General features: G+C 54.1%; 2 protein-coding genes across 2 annotated transcripts in view; one reads left to right on the top strand and one right to left on the bottom strand.

The window, feature by feature from the left end:
* LOC102032399 (putative cation exchanger C521.04c) overlaps nt 1–4,459 on the top strand; it is a gene marked incomplete at its 5' end in the record, with an annotated part of 6,813 nt that extends 2,354 nt beyond the window's left edge. Inside the window, 13 exons of the mRNA XM_031061895.1 lie at nt 634–819; nt 904–1,006; nt 1,091–1,232; nt 1,314–1,497; nt 1,585–1,684; nt 1,763–1,881; nt 2,011–2,048; nt 2,248–2,360; nt 2,445–2,593; nt 2,769–2,863; nt 3,089–3,167; nt 3,432–3,540; nt 3,902–4,459. Of these exons, the coding sequence (XP_030917755.1) occupies nt 634–819; nt 904–1,006; nt 1,091–1,232; nt 1,314–1,497; nt 1,585–1,684; nt 1,763–1,881; nt 2,011–2,048; nt 2,248–2,360; nt 2,445–2,593; nt 2,769–2,863; nt 3,089–3,167; nt 3,432–3,540; nt 3,902–3,975 (1,491 nt within the window). The remainder of the gene's footprint in view (nt 1–633; nt 820–903; nt 1,007–1,090; nt 1,233–1,313; nt 1,498–1,584; nt 1,685–1,762; nt 1,882–2,010; nt 2,049–2,247; nt 2,361–2,444; nt 2,594–2,768; nt 2,864–3,088; nt 3,168–3,431; nt 3,541–3,901) is intronic.
* A 2,288-nt stretch (nt 4,460–6,747) lies between these two features.
* Nucleotides 6,748–14,995, bottom strand: part of KLHDC10 (kelch domain containing 10) — a 10,883-nt gene continuing 2,635 nt past the window's right edge. The window contains exons 3-9 of the mRNA XM_014309445.2: nt 13,587–13,741; nt 12,554–12,702; nt 11,845–11,929; nt 11,215–11,281; nt 10,648–10,695; nt 9,275–9,414; nt 6,748–8,257 (exon numbers count right to left, since the gene is read on the bottom strand). Of these exons, the coding sequence (XP_014164920.1) occupies nt 8,048–8,257; nt 9,275–9,414; nt 10,648–10,695; nt 11,215–11,281; nt 11,845–11,929; nt 12,554–12,702; nt 13,587–13,741 (854 nt within the window). The 3' untranslated portion in view covers nt 6,748–8,047. The remainder of the gene's footprint in view (nt 8,258–9,274; nt 9,415–10,647; nt 10,696–11,214; nt 11,282–11,844; nt 11,930–12,553; nt 12,703–13,586; nt 13,742–14,995) is intronic.

Raw genomic sequence — 14,995 nt, 5'->3', positions numbered from 1 at the left:
CGTGTGGGAAGTTCCTTTCCCTGCTGCTCTTTGGCTGGTGGCTCTCGCTCCTCTACGTCCTCGTGGCTGCTGTGATGTTCATCACCATCATGGGGGCTCCTTATGGTGAGTTCCAAATTTGGGACCCCCACGTGAGGGCTGGATGAGCTCAGAACGGCACCAGTGGGGTTTGGGGTCTCCTGGGTCCCTTCTCCACAGAATGTCCCTGTAGGTGGAAGGGACACTGATGGCTGTGTCCCCACAGGGAGGCTCTGCTGGGACCTGGCCGGGTATTTCCTCTGGCCCTTTGGCAAAGTGATCCAGAAAGTGGAGGTAAGGGTGCTTTGGGAACCCCTGGGGGGTCTTGGGGTGCCCTATGCACACCCTGACATCCCCCTCTCCCCAGGTGCCCAAATCCCATCAGGCATGTGAGGCCGGCGTGGGGGAGAGCTCAGCCCTGCTCGGGGGTCCCACAGCGCTCCGGTGGCGCCCGCGGTGCTGGCTGGGCACTGGATACTGGGTGAGCCCCATGCTGACCCCAGGGCCATCACCCCTGGAGCCCCCAGTGCGGTGGGCAAGGTGCCCACCGGCCCCTTCCCTCCCCTGGCTCGGTGGTTTGGGGGGCAGTCCCTGAAGGTGCCCCCCTGTTCACAGCACCACGCCAGCACTGCGGTGTGGCTGTGCCTGGGATACCCAGTGCTGGCTCTGGCCCACGGGCTCGTGTGTGTCACCGCCTGGCTCCTCATCGTCCTCATCCCCGTGGCCAAGCTGAGCGCCCGCGCCACCTCCCGCGTGCTGCTGCTGCCCCCGGAGCGCGTGCTCATCCGGCCCCTGAGGATGGTGAGTGGCTCTGGGCAGGGCCAGGGTCCCACACCTGCTCTGGGGGGATTTGGGGCTGGGGGTGACCCTCCTGTCCCTCCCCAGACAGAGGTGCCTCTGGAGGGAGAGGTGATTCTCTGCTGCTACCGCGCTGCCAACCCCTACTACTACAAATACGCCGTGGATGGCATCAACGTCTTTGCCGTCAGTATCCTTCTGGCAGCTGCAGTGGGACGGGTGGGGGTGACCCCAAATCCACCCCCTCTGCTGTGTCCTTGACTGGCTGTCCCAGACCTGCTGCCCCTGGTGCTGGTGACGCTGGTGCTGGGCTACGTGGACAGCCCCAACCACCTGACGGGCTCTGCTGTCAAGTTCACGCTGGCCCTGCTCTCCATCATGCCCCTCTCCTACTACATCGGCATGGCCATCGCCAGGTGAGAGGCGACGGGGGACACTTGGTGGCCAAGTGGGGACACTCCAGCCCAGCTGTGCAGCCCTTTTGCTCCCTTTTGCAGCATCTCGGCCCAGAGCAATTTCGCGGTGGGGGCGGTGGTGAACGCCACGTTCGGCTCCATCACCGAGCTCACCTTCTACATCACCGCCCTCATCAAGGGCTCGCGCGAGGGCAACCGCTGCTACGCCGAGGTGGTCAAGTCAGCGCTGACGGGGACACTGGTGGGCTGTGTCCTCTTTGTGCCGGTGAGACGGGTGGCACTGGGAGCTGGGAGGGTGCTGTGAGCAAAGCACTGATGGGGATTTTCTCTGGGGGGTTTTCCCGTCCCCAAGGGTCTGTGCATGGTGATCGGGGGCATCCGGCACCAGGAGCAGCGGTTCAACAGCCGCTCTGCGGGCGTCAGCTCGGCCCTGCTCTTCCTCTCCGTGGGAGGTGAGTTGGGGACAGGGCTGTCCCCAGGGCTGGGGGTCCCACCAGGGTGGGTGCCTGCTCCATGTGCTGTCCCTGCAGGCGTCTTTGCCCCAACGCTCTTCTCCAAGGTGTACGGGAAGCTGGTCTGTGGCGAGTGCCACAACGTCACCCAGAACCCGCTGGGCCACTACCTCTGCCACAACTGTCACTTTGACCTGGTGAGTGGGGACCTGGACCCCAGCAGGGGGGATTTGGGGTCAGGGATGCTCTGAGCCCCCCGGCTCTTGTGCTGGGTGGTGGCTGTCCCTTGTCCCCTGTATCCCTGTTGACAGGTGCTCTCTCTGCAGATGGACAACAACGGCACCCTCTACTACAGCCACGTCCAGTGAGTGTCCATGCAGTGGGGACAGGGCTGTCCCCACACTGGGGTGGCACCCCCTGGGTTTGGCCATGTTCCCGCATCCCTCCCAGGGCCCCTCTCCACCCCAATGATCCAGTGCCCCATTTCCTCATCCCCAGGGGAAGTCCCCTGGGTGTCCATGCTGGACCCTGGTGGCATTGACAGTGTCACCTGTGTCCCACAGACCCCTGGTGTACACGGTGTCCATCCTGCTCCCTGCTGCCTACCTCATCGGGCTCTTCTTCACCCTCAAAACCCACACGCACATCTACGACATCCACATCAGCGACTGTCACAGTGAGTGTCCCCAAACGTCCTGGCTGCAGGGCTGGCTCTTGTCACTGCTCTGCAGTGTCCCACACGCCTCTGCTCTCTCCCCAGTGCCTGGCCACCACCACAGTGCCGTGGTGCACTGGTCCCGCTGGCGGGCCCTGGTCATCCTCCTGCTCTCCACCCTCTGCATGTCGGCCTGTGCTGACCTGGCCACGGAGCACATCAGCCCCATCCTCACCAACTCCACCATCTCACAGGTGAGCTGCCTCTGGCTGTCCCCGAGGACCAACATGTGCCCTCCAGGGATGGGGACCTGCCCTGGCTGCAGCTGGAGCTCCAGAAGGAGTGGGGGAAAGGTGCTGAGATGCTCTGCACAGTTGGCCAGGGCCTGGATGTGGTCAGGCCCAGGCTGATGTCACCTCTCCCCTGCAGTACTTCATCGGTGTCACTGTGCTGGCAATGGTGCCCGAGCTGCCAGAGATTGTCAATGGCATCCAGTTTGCCCTGCAGAACAATCTGAGCTTGAGGTGAGATGGCTCCAAGGATGAGTTTTGGGGTGGTTCCTGTGCCCTGTCCCAATCCCATTGCCTTGGTGCCATGATGAGCTGCCCAGCCACTGGTGGGTCAGAGTCCGTGTCAGCTTGTCCTCAAGGAGATGAGTCGCCCAAAAAGTGGTGTCAGAAGTGGGATGGGCTCTGTGGTTTGGCATTTTCTCACCCAGACACAGCTCCTAAGTTGTCCTTCCTCCCCAGCATCGAGATCGGGAACTGCATTGCGGTGCAGGTCTGCATGCTCCAGATCCCCATCCTGGTGCTCTTCACCATCTTCTACGTGAGTAACCCCAGGACAGCCCTTGGGGACCTCCTGCAGCAGGGCTGGGGACACAGTGTCCATGGGACATGGAAAGGACACAGCTGCCCTGGCCAGTGTCCCCTCTGCTCAGTGCAGGGCAAGTGGGGTCAGATGTCTCCTGGTGTTGTCCCCACCCTGGGGACGTGTGGCAGAGGGGGTTTAGGGGGTGACACACACGTCCCCAGACAGAGTCAGTGTGGGCTTGTCCTGGTTGGCCATAAACCCCAATCCTCCTCCTCGCAGCCGACCAACTTCACGCTCGTCTTCAGCGACCTCCACGTCTACGCCAGCATGTTCAGCGTGGTGCTCATGAACTACATCTTCATGGATGGCAAATGTGACTATTTCCAAGGTGAGCACCTCCCCCAGGGCTGCTGTGGGGCTTGGAGCATGCCTGTATTCCCTGGGATGTGGGATGGGGGGCTCCTGGCTCCAGCCCTGGCATCATCTGCTTTTTGGGGCTCTTGGCGTGTGGTGACCTGAGCAATCCTGGGGTCTTGGTTGACCATCTTGGAGCTGTTCCCCTGCAGCGGCTCCAAGGGGCATCACTCCCATTTCCCCCATTAAACGCTTTTAAACTCCCTTTAATGGACATTGTGTAGAGAGCCATGGAAGTCCTCTACAGGGGGCTAATCCAGACCACTCCAGGTCTAAACCCGTGTCCCTCCTTGCTCCAGGGAGTAACTCCCTCCACCCCTGTCTGTCTGCCCCAGGCACGGTGCTGGTGATGGTTTACTTCATCCTGCTGGCCGTGTATTTCTTCGCCCCGTCGCCCAGCGGCTGCTGAGGTTTGGATTCTCCTGTCTCCAACCCCCTCGTTGGGATCAGCACCCATCAGGACCTTTTCCATGTCTCAGGGACCTGGCCGGGCTGGCTCCGGTCTGCAGGCGCCGTTTCCCGAAGCTCCTGCTGCTGCTGGGCTCCCCCGTGGGCCTTCAGGGATGGAAGGGTGGTGGCAATGGGATGGCTCCCAAAGTGAGGAGCCTCAAAGGCAGAGCACGTCACACGGGCATCTCCAGCCCACACTCGAGTGGCTGGAAGGAAAACTGTCCTTAGAGGAGGGTCTGGAAGGGATTTCTGTGTGTCTCGAGGACAGAGCCCTCCCTGGGATGTGCTGCACTGGGAGGAGGTGCCTGACAAGCCCCTCACCCTCCCAGGCCTGGCAGGGGCCTGGGAATCGCACACGGGATGTTTGATGGCACCAGAAATGCATCCAAAGGTATTTTCAGCTGTTTTGTCATTAAAGCACTTTTGTACAAATCAGAAACAAACTTGTTTCTCCTTAAATGAGCCTCAGGCACCAGCCTGGGCCCCTGTGTGGCCACCATTCCCTGTCAGAGCTCTGTCACCTCACCCCAGGGACAGAGCCAGCAGGGTGGCTGTGGGCTCCAGCTTTCTCCATGACCCTCCCAGAGCTCCAGCTCATCCAGCCTGTCTTCTCTGACTGTCTTTGGTCCTCCTGACTTTGAGGGCTGTCCCAGAGTCCTGAGAAGGTTCAGGGATGCTCCTGGTGTTGTCCATAGGGTGTGACAGGCTGGGGACATCTCCCTCCATGCAGGGAAATGCTGGTGGATGACGTGAGAGGACAAAGTTGTGGCTTGGATATATTTATTATCTTTAAAACAAAAACAATCCCAAAGCAAAGCACTGACAGATCATTAACACAGGCAAGGAGGCTCTGGTGCCTCTTCCCTCTCCTGTTCCTTCAGCACAAAAAGCAGGGAGTGCTGTCACAGCAGTGTTGGACTCTGACAGGATGGACAGCCCTGAGTGAGGCAGGAGGCGGCCTGGGACTGCCCTCCTCTGCAGGGAAGGCAGCAGTCATTAGTGATTCATGAAGCTGCTTTATTAAGCCTTTTGTTTTCCTAGGGAGGCAGCAGCAGGGCCAGTCCTGCTGTCCTTAGCCTGGGACATTTGGGAGCACTGCCAGGTGAGTGGCAGGATATGGAAAAGGGATGGGAGAGCAGGAGCTGTAGGAGAACCTGCTCAGGAATTCTGTTCTGAGCTGGCTTTCCCTGTCCCTTGCATCCTGTCCCCATCCCGGGCAGCGCTGTGGGTGCTCCTACCCCTCTCCATCAGTTGCTGAAGGTGCTGAATCCTCCCCCTCTCCTTTAGGGAATGTTTTAATTAAAGCTTTTACCCACAGGCAGTAGCCCAGCAGCAATTAAAGCCCCCTCAGCAGGAGCTCTGAGCTCAGTGCTTAAACCAGGTCATTTTTTCAGGAACAGCAGCCTCCAAAGATCTGTGGAGGTTATGGAATGGGCAAGACCCCTGGAATCCATCAGTGGGTGATGCTTGTATGGCTTTTATCAGCAAAAGTGAACTCCTTGGAGCTTTGTGGTTTTCTTGGTGATGCTTTCCCAGCTGCTGGGGGTGGAGGGATCCACAGGGATCAAGTCCAGCTCCTGGCCCTGCCCAGGACACCCCAACAATCCCCCCCCCGCCCTGAGAGCATTGTCCAAATGTGCCATTCCCTGGGGAGCCTGGGCAGAGCAGGACATTCCCTCCCTTGCTGCTGTCCCCGATGTCCCCAGGGCAGAGGTGTCCCTGCTGGCTCCAGGGCACTGCTGTCCCATCACCCAGGACCCCCAGGTCCCTTCCCACAGCTGCTCCCCAGCCTGTCCTGGATGCACTTCGCTGAAGTCTGCAGATTCCATCTCCTGGTTTTCCAGGATCATCCAGGTGGGTTGTAGGGTGGCCAAGCAGGACTTCCCTCTCCTGAGGCTGTGCTGGCTGTCACCCACGGCTGTGCTGTCCACCTGAGGTTTTTCAGTGTTTCCCAGAACAATCTTTTCCAGGGTTTTACCAGGCACTGAAGTGGGACTGGCAGCCCTGTGGTTTCCACAGTCATCCCTTGAAAACTGGGACCAGCTTCCAGCCAGCTGAGACCTCTCCAGAGTCCCAAGACTGCTCCAAAATCATCGACAGAGGCTTTGTGACAACCTCAGAGAAAGCTCTAGAGACTTCCAGAGTAAGGACAACCTAAGAACATAAGGAATGTGCTTGCTCAGAGATCTTGGATGGCTCCAGGATCACCTTGGGGATGAGGGCAGATGCTCTTTAAAGCAGCTGAGAGAAAAACCAGCACAGGGATGGCCAGGCTGCTCCAGGACAAAGGTCCCACAAGGCAAAGATGGAAGTGTGGATATTCAGCCTCAGTTTGGCATGGAAGGAGGAGCTGGAGAAATGGTCCTGCAGGTCACTGCAAGGCAGGGCAGCAGAGCAGGGAACCCTTCCCCAGCCCACAGCTGCCAGCAGGGTCTGGATTCAGCAGCCAGGGAGGCAGAGGAGGGATTGAAATGCACAATTCCTGTGAAGGTGCAATGCAGGAGATGGAGACAGCAGAGCTCCAAGCAGCTCCCACCAGTTCCTGTGGTCCAAGCACCTGAGAAAGCCTCAGCTGTGAGGTCCAGACTTTTTCTGAGCCTTGAGGGGGGAAAAAAGCAGCAACTGAAGCTGGAGAAAGAGGAAAATCTATTGTCAAGACCAGGGGAAGCTTAATTTTGGGACAAGGGGTGAGTTCCCTATGTGGGGGGCAGTGACTCCAGCAGGCAGCACCTTTGGATTAACAACATGAAGACAATGCTATGGTTTATTTAAACATAAATGCAATTTCTTAAAAAGAAACTAAAACCTCAGAGTGTAACCTCTGCCTTTGATGAAGAGGAAAGCATTGGGAAAAGCTGATTTTAAAAACAAAAGGCACTTAAAAATGGGCTCCAACTGAAAAGGATTTTGCACAAACCTCATGCCTGGAGCTGTTCAGAGTTCAGTGGCCACTTAAACAAATGCAGTGTAGAGAGCACAAGAGGACCAGAGCCACCCCTTCCTGTGCACAGACAATCCCTGTCCCCAGAAGGAGGGACAGTTGCTCCCTCTCCCCTTTCTGGGATGCTGTATTTCCTGGGCTGAGTGATCCACAAAGCCACTCCCCAAACTGACTTTAAATCCCATCTCCCACCCTCAGAGGAACGTGAAACAAGAAGAAAAAGGCCAATTTTTGGGATGTGTGGGAGGAAGGAAAACCAAAAGCTGGGAGACGCTGAGAACCATGGCTTGGCTGAGCAGGTTCAAAGAGCTCTGAAATCCACAGGGTGAGTTTTTGCCGTAGCTCGTTGTGGGTGCAAAGCGAGCCGAAAAGGTTAAAAAAGCCTCAGGAAAACCTTTTCCCTCCTCACCCCCAGTAAACTACACAGTAGTCCCCTTAAGTGGCAACTTTTTCCCAGTCTTCCAAGCAAACCTTTCAATGTGACAAGGGGAGGACACAGCCACTGCACCGGGGGAGCTGCGGGGGCCAAGCTGGGCTCACCTGCCCGGGCGACGTTCCAGCCGTCTCCGGAGGCTCGCGGTGGGAACGTGGTGGGAACATGCCCAGGGAACATGCAGGGCTGGAGAAAAGGGCTGGCTTTGGACAGGGAGCTCAGCTGGCTGCCAGGGATGGGGCAGCCACAGCTAAAGAGCAGCTTGGTGCCTGTTCTGCATCAAAGGTCCCTCGTTGGATGCGATGGTGGAAGTACCAAGGTGAAGGTGCCACGTTGAGCACGGGCTCAGACATTCATTAACCTCCCCAGTTAATTGCAAGCACGTGCTGATGACAGGTTGCTGGTTGGCTGCTTAGTCTCAGAAAATACTTTTGGATTAATGGTGTAACTTAAGAGCTCCATAAATAAAAAGGGGACTTTCTTTTTTTCCAATGACTAAAAGTAACCGTGTCTGGGAAGGCATTGATGTATTTGCTGAGTAAGGCCTTGAGCAGGTTCCTCCATGTTCTTAGCAAGACCATCCATGGAATCCATAAATAGGGGGTGGGAGGGGGAATTCTTCAACGTGGTGAGTCTTGGACAGAAGTGGGAGATTGCTCATTTTAGTCGCTCAACGAGTCCCTGCGTCAGTCCAAGGTGCAAAAGCTGGGATCTGGACAGAGTTGCTAGGTGAGGGAAACATTCCAGCAGCTTCTCCCAGCACAGTTCCAGCAGGCTGGGCACCACCAGCCACATTTTGAACAGGGAGCCAGTCCGTTTGTTTTCGTGGATGTTGACCACCCCTCCGTGGACGTACATGCAGCCAGCCTGGGTGGGGAAAGGGGGACAGGAGTTAGAGAGCCAGGAAAAGCAGGGCTGGCCTTTATTCCCACCTCCCACCCTTCAGCAGAGCTGGCACTGCCTCAGCCACTCTGGGATCCTCTGAGTCAAGGGAGGAATCACTGCTGGAGGGGCCATGTCTCATCCTAAACCACTCATCCACCACCTCTGAGTGCTTTGCTCTGAGGTTTGGGTGATTTCTATCCCAAGAAATCCATTTTAGGAGTGTGGCAAACTGTTAATAAAGTAGTACAGAGCCCTACTCGTGTTCCAGCTAAAAAGAATGTATTTTTAAACTCCACCCACCTCACACAGACATCCTGCATTCCCTTGGCTCAGCACAACCCTGCTCCAGGGATGACAGGAACACAGAGATGGGAAAACTCAGCTGCTGAGTGGGTATTTTATTCCACAGGCTGGCAAAGAAAGGGCATCCCAGCTGTCCAGGCAGTCACTGAGCTGCCTGGGAAACACCTTTATCAGACTTCCCAGGAAAAGCTGCATTTGTAACATTCCCCAAATCCAGTGACACCAAGGAATGTGATCTCTGCCCTGAGGAGCTGAAGGAGGTGAAGGCACAGCCAAAGGCACTTCTTGCTGCCTGGTAATTATCAATCCCAGGTCTCCAGATTTCTACTTAAGGCCAAAAGCTCTGGCAATACCAACATTCCTTAGTGGCTTCCAAAGGGTTGGAAACAGCCTCATCCAATCGTTCACCTCAGGCTGCTCTCACTAGCACAAAATCACTTTACTCAGGGAGTATTTGTGTTTTTTTTTTTCCTTTTACAAGCAGGAACTGCTGTTCCCACACAGACTTTAGAAGCTCAAATTCTGCATCATTTCTTTGAGAAAGCAAAATCCACAGTGTGGCTCCACTCTCCAAAGAGCAGCAAGAAGAAGAAAAAGCTGCTGCATCCAGTGGAGGTCACTTCCCTGGGCACATCAGCTCTATCTGCAGCCCACAGCAAGGTAAGAGTGCTTGGAGGAACAAAAGGAGTCACTTACTGGGGTGACAGCAGCACAGTGGAAGTACACAGGCTCTGGCATGGCAGCTGGGAGCTTGACCCACTGGAAAGTTTGGAGGTTCAGCTTCCAAACATCTCCCAGAATCACCTCTCCGTTGTAGCCCCCACACACGAACACATCTGCAAGAGAGGGGACGTGGGGAGCTGCCAGGCCCAGCCCTGCCAGGAACCAGGGACAGGCTGGGGGAGAGCTCAGGGATCCCCCTCCCCACACAGGTTTGGGATCAGAAACTGCTCCACCTCAACAAAGGCTCCCAGATCTCCCAAATCAGGCCCACCACAAAGCAGCGGCACCTAAAGATTCCCAGACTGGCTTGGGTGGGAAGGGACCTCAGAGCCCCTCCAGTTCCACCCTGAATTGGGCAGGGACCCCTCCCACCATCCCAGGCTGCTCCAGCCTGGCCTTGGGCACTGCCAGGGATGCAGGGGCAGCCCCAGCTGCTCTGGCAATCCCCGCCCAGCCCATTGCCAAGATGCCATCCATGCCTGCCCTCTGCCGGTGTGAGCCCTTCCCTCGGTGCTGTCCCTGCAGGCCTTGGCCCCAGTCCCTCTGCAGCTCTCCTGGAGCCCCTGCAGGCCCTGCAATGTGCTGGAAGCTCTCCCTGGAGCCTTCCCTGCTCCAGGGGAACATTCCCAGCTCTCCCAGGCTGGCTCCAGCCCTGGAGCAGCTCCATGGGTTCCTCTGGGCTCTCTGCAGCAGCTCCAGGTGCTGCTGCTGTTGGTCCCAGGGCTGGGGCAGCTCTGCACGTGGGGTCTCACTGAGAAGGGCAGAATCCCCCATGCCCTGCTGCCCACACTGGGGGTCAGGGTGGATTTCTGCCTCATGTCCCCCTTCCCAGCCTGCCCATGACCCCAGCCCACCATGGCAGCCTCAGGGCTAAATGCCACCGCAGGCAGGAGAGCATTCCCTCTTCTCACAGCCAGGACACCTGGGCTTGATCAGATTCCAGGGATTTTAAACCCCCAGGGAGCAGCCCCAGCTCCCAGTCCTGCCTTGCTCCCAGCTTTGCCCAAGTTCTCAGCTCAGGGGTTGCCAAATCCTGGAAGCATCTCCCAGCTCCTGCCTCACTTTTATTGGCACAATCAACACTCCCAGGAAATACAATGCAGCATTTCCCTCCACCCCTCAGCAGAGAGCATTCAGCCACTGACCTGAAGGGTTTGGAAAAGAGGGAAGAAGATTGTAACTGTTTTTTCAGTGCAGAAGAAGGAATGGTGCCAAGTGGGCAGCTTAAAGCCTGTCAGTGAGGAAAAAATCCTCTTCCAGAAAAGCCACGTGGTCCCTGCAGTTGTCTCCAACTCCCCCCTGTTTGGTTGTACAAGATACACCAATTTTCCAGAGGTAAATCTTACCATTTTTTATCTGCACACAGCTGTGGCATCTTCTGGCTGCTGGGAAGCCTGGGGAGAATAAATTTAAAAATATGTATCAGCAATAATTGTTTTAAAGTGCTTGTGCAAGTGGTGATTTTGTCTCAACATGAATCATGGAGTTTCATTTCTAAGAGGTTTTACTTTCCTGCTATCCCAGGTATAAAAAGTGCAATTTTAAGCAGCTGGGTCAGGTTTGAGTCCTAATTCCTCTCCAGGGAAGGAAGAAAATGCTGGAATTTTGTTCCCCAGAGTCTCAAATCTGGCTTGGTGAAAAGCAGCTGTGAGACTCTAGGGAAAGCCCAGGGCCTCAAAGGGAGCAGGGGTGGTTTGGATCCTCTGGGAGCAGATCCAGGCACTGCCACCTTTCCCAGGCAGGGAGAGAGGGAAGCCAGACTGCCAAGCTCCCCTGGATGGGTTCATCCTCAGTGCTGCAGCACAAGCAGGATCTCAAATCCAGATAAAGCCACATATTGAACAAGAAAACTGCACCCTCAAGCACCTTGGCCACTCTGGCTTCCAGGGAAAGAAGGGAAATCCCAAACTCACCGACTTTCTCGTGAGGCTTTGTGGTGATCTCCTCCCAGGTGTTGGTTTCCAGGTTGTAGGCGTGGATCTGGGGGAAGAACAGGAGCCATGAGACCTTCCAGGCCCTGACCCACTAGAAATAAATCCCTTTTTTCATTAAGTGGAAACCCAAAAATAGCTGATCCCAGCCAGTGACTAAGCAGGTCTAAAATCACCTTTCAAGCTCCATCCCAGCTTTGCTATTTCAGCCCTACAGCTGAAAAAAAGAAAAGAATATTGCTTTTGAAAAGAGCTGGACCAATTAAAATCCACACCCTCGAGCTCTCAGAAGGATTTAGAAATACCTTTTCTCCTGCTGCACACAGGGAGAAAAATGGGACAATGGAGAGATAAAATGTCACACAAAGTGCTGCAGACTCCACTTTTTTGGAAGCAGAGCACTATTTAAAGTGACCACAGATTCATCACCAGGACACTGTGTGGCAAATCCAGGTTTTACAGAAATAGGAGAACAATCTGCTCCCAATTATCTTTTTTTTTTTATTTTTCTTTTTTTTTTTACCAGGCTCTCCAGGCAAAGCCAGATGGCGAGGCTGTGCTGGTAATTCCTCAGTGTGGAAAATCTCCTGTGCAGGGTTCCAAATGCCTCACCTTATCCAAGGAATAAGCTGTCCAGGAAGTTCCACCTCCCAGGATATAAATCCTTTGACCATCATGAGCAATTTCATGTCTGTACCTGAAGGTGCAGAGCAGCACAATTAGCAACAACAAAAAACCTTTTGGCAATCACCATCAAATTCCAGGGATTTGAGCAGAAACTCCCAAGGCTGGCTCTGCTGCATCAGTCCCTCAGGCTGGGAGCATGCCGGAGATGTGGGAGTGTTCCTGAGCCCTCCAAGCAGCACCCCAGAAGTCTGAAAGGCATTTTCTGATTGCAGAGCAATTATTAAATAATGAAGTGCAAGGATTAGTGAGTACCAGGACAGCCAGCAATATTCCAGCCCCTTCTAAGGGAAGTGTCCAAGGCCAGGCTGGACAGGGCTTGGAGCAACCTGGGATAGTGAAAAGTGTCCCAGCCCGTGGCAGGAGGACACTTTATTTTAGATTTATTTTAAGATTTATTTTTAGATTTATTTTAAGATTTCTATGAACCCAAACCACTCTGGGATTCTTCCATTCCCAATTCCCTGTTCTCAGCTGGACACCAAACCACGGATGAGAGCGACCAAAATCCTTCCTGCCAATGCCACAACAACTCCCAGGCAAAGGAGGGCTGGAAATGGCAACCAGAGCAAGGTATCCCAAAGCTTCCCATTCCCTGCCTCCCACAAAAGCTCCCTGAGGCTGCCCAGGTGCTCACCTCTCCTCTGGCATGTCACAGGACATATTGTTTGGCTTCAGCTGGATCCATTCGCGGGTGTTGAGGTCCAGCTTGTGGAGGTCAGTGCTGTAAATGTAGCCAGTTGTTCCTCCAAACACGTAGAGACACCCATTGATGATGGCCATGGCCTGGCAGAGAAACCAGAAAGGATTTGGGGCACCTGGGGCTGGAGGAGAGGGAATTCCTGCTCCTCCAAAGCAGATGTGCACCAGGAAAAAGAGTCAGCCCTGTGGTGAGTGTCAATTCATTTCCTTGTCCACCTTGTTCATTTACTTTATGGGAAGTCTTAAAAGAGTCAGCCCTGTGGTGAGTGTCAATTCATTTCCTTGTCCACCTTGTTCATCCACCCAATGGAAAGTCTTAAAAGGTGTAATTCTAATATAAAGGAACCCTAGGAACTTGCATTTACAGTTTTATGTTTTAAGGGTTTGGACTACAAATCAGTCCTGAAATCCCTTTCTCATTTTCATTGACAGTTTTGGGTTTTGAAGGTTTTTGACTACCAACCACTCCTTAAATCATTTTTTATATTTTCATTTAGAACTTTGGGTTTTGAAGGTTTTCATTATGACCCACTCCTTAAATCACTTTTTTATTTTTATTTAGAGTTTTGTGTTTTAAGGGTTTTCACTACCAACCACTCCTTAAATAACTTCTTCATCTTCATTTAGAACTTTGGATTTTGAAGGTTTTTGACTATGAACCATTCCTTAAATCACTTTTTTATTTTATTTAGAGTTTTGGGTTTTGAAGGTTTTTGACTACAAACCCCTCCTGAAATCACACTTTTCTCATTCAGCTGCACCAGCCATTGAATGAACAAATTCTGCCCTTCTAACTAAGAGAAAACCTCCTTTCATTTGAAATCTCCAAGAACCAAGGCTGCTTCATTTCTTTCTGAAGGACACCTGCTTTCCCTCGTGCTTTTCCACAGCGGGAGCAGCTCTGCTGAGGCACAGAGAGGGGATTGGGGCGCTCTGAGCGCTCCCCCAGGGCTCCCTGGGCCCCGTACCTGGCCGTAGATGCGGTTGGGTTTCTTGCCGCGGCAGCTGAGCAGAGCCCATCTCTTGTACTTGACGTTGCACACGTGGACGTCGTTGCCGTTGCTCTCTCCAAAGGGGATCCCGGTGCCCCCAAACACCAGGAGGTTGTTGCCATGTAAAACAACTGGGGGAGAGAGAGGGGAAAACAGGGGTGCTCATTGCTGGCAGATCAGCAGAACAGGATTTGTCCAGGCTGGGCTGGCCTTGCAGCAAGCTGCTCTAGGGAAGGTTGCCCATGGCATAGGATTGGATGATCTTTAAGCTGCCTTCCAACCCAAACCATTCCCAAATCCTTTTTCCAGGACTGGCCTCGCAGCAAGCTGCTCTAGGGAAGGTTGCCCATGCCCATGACATGAGAATTGGATGATCTTTAAGCTCTCTTCCAACCCAAACCATTCCCAAATCCTTTTTCCAGGACTGGCCTCGCAGCAAGCTGCTCTAGGGAAGGTTGCCCATGCCCATGACATGAGAATTGGATGATCTTTAAGCTCTCTTCCAACCCAAACCATTCCCAAATCCTTTTTCCAGGACTGGCCTCGCAGCAAGCTGCTCTAGGGAAGGTTGCCCATGCCCATGACATGAGAATTGGATGATCTTTAAGCTCTCTTCCAACCCAAACCATTCCCAAATCCTTTTTCCAGGACTGGCCTCGCAGCAAGCTGCTCTAGGGAAGGTTGCCCATGCCCATGACATGAGAATTGGATGATCTTTAAGCTCTCTTCCAACCCAAACCATTCCCAAATCCTTTTTCCAGGACTGGCCTCGCAGCAAGCTGCTCTAGGGAAGGTTGCCCATGCCCATGACATGAGAATTGGATGATCTTTAAGCTCTCTTCCAACCCAAACCATTCCCAAATCCTTTTTCCAGGACTGGCCTCGCAGCAAGCTGCTCTAGGGAAGGTTGCCCATGCCCATGACATGAGAATTGGATGATCTTTAAGCTCTCTTCCAACCCAAACCATTCCCAAATCCTTTTTCCAGGACTGGCCTCGCAGCAAGCTGCTCTAGGGAAGGTTGCCCATGCCCATGACATGAGAATTGGATGATCTTTAAGCTCTCTTCCAACCCAAACCATTCCCAAATCCTTTTTCCAGGACTGGCCTCGCAGCAAGCTGCTCTAGGGAAGGTTGCCCATGGCATAGGATTGGATGATCTTTAAGCTCCCTTCCAACCCAAAGCATTCCAGGTTTCCCTGCTCTGGAGACAGCAGTGCTCAGTGCTGCTCAAATTCCCTACAATCCACCCTGGGCATTGATGGCTTTGAGAGGCTCTAAAGGAGAAAGGATCCCAACTAAAACCATGGTAACCAAAGGTCTGCTTTGAAAAATGAACAAAGACAGCTATTTTTGGATGCTTGGAGATGTCTGCATGAGGCACCT

The sequence above is a fragment of the Geospiza fortis genome, unplaced genomic scaffold (genome assembly GCF_000277835.1).
Source record: "Geospiza fortis unplaced genomic scaffold, GeoFor_1.0 scaffold61, whole genome shotgun sequence".
In the NCBI taxonomy this organism is placed as follows: domain Eukaryota; kingdom Metazoa; phylum Chordata; class Aves; order Passeriformes; family Thraupidae; genus Geospiza; species Geospiza fortis.
The sequence above is the reverse complement of the archived record's forward strand: the minus strand, read 5'-3'. Positions and strand labels throughout refer to the sequence as shown.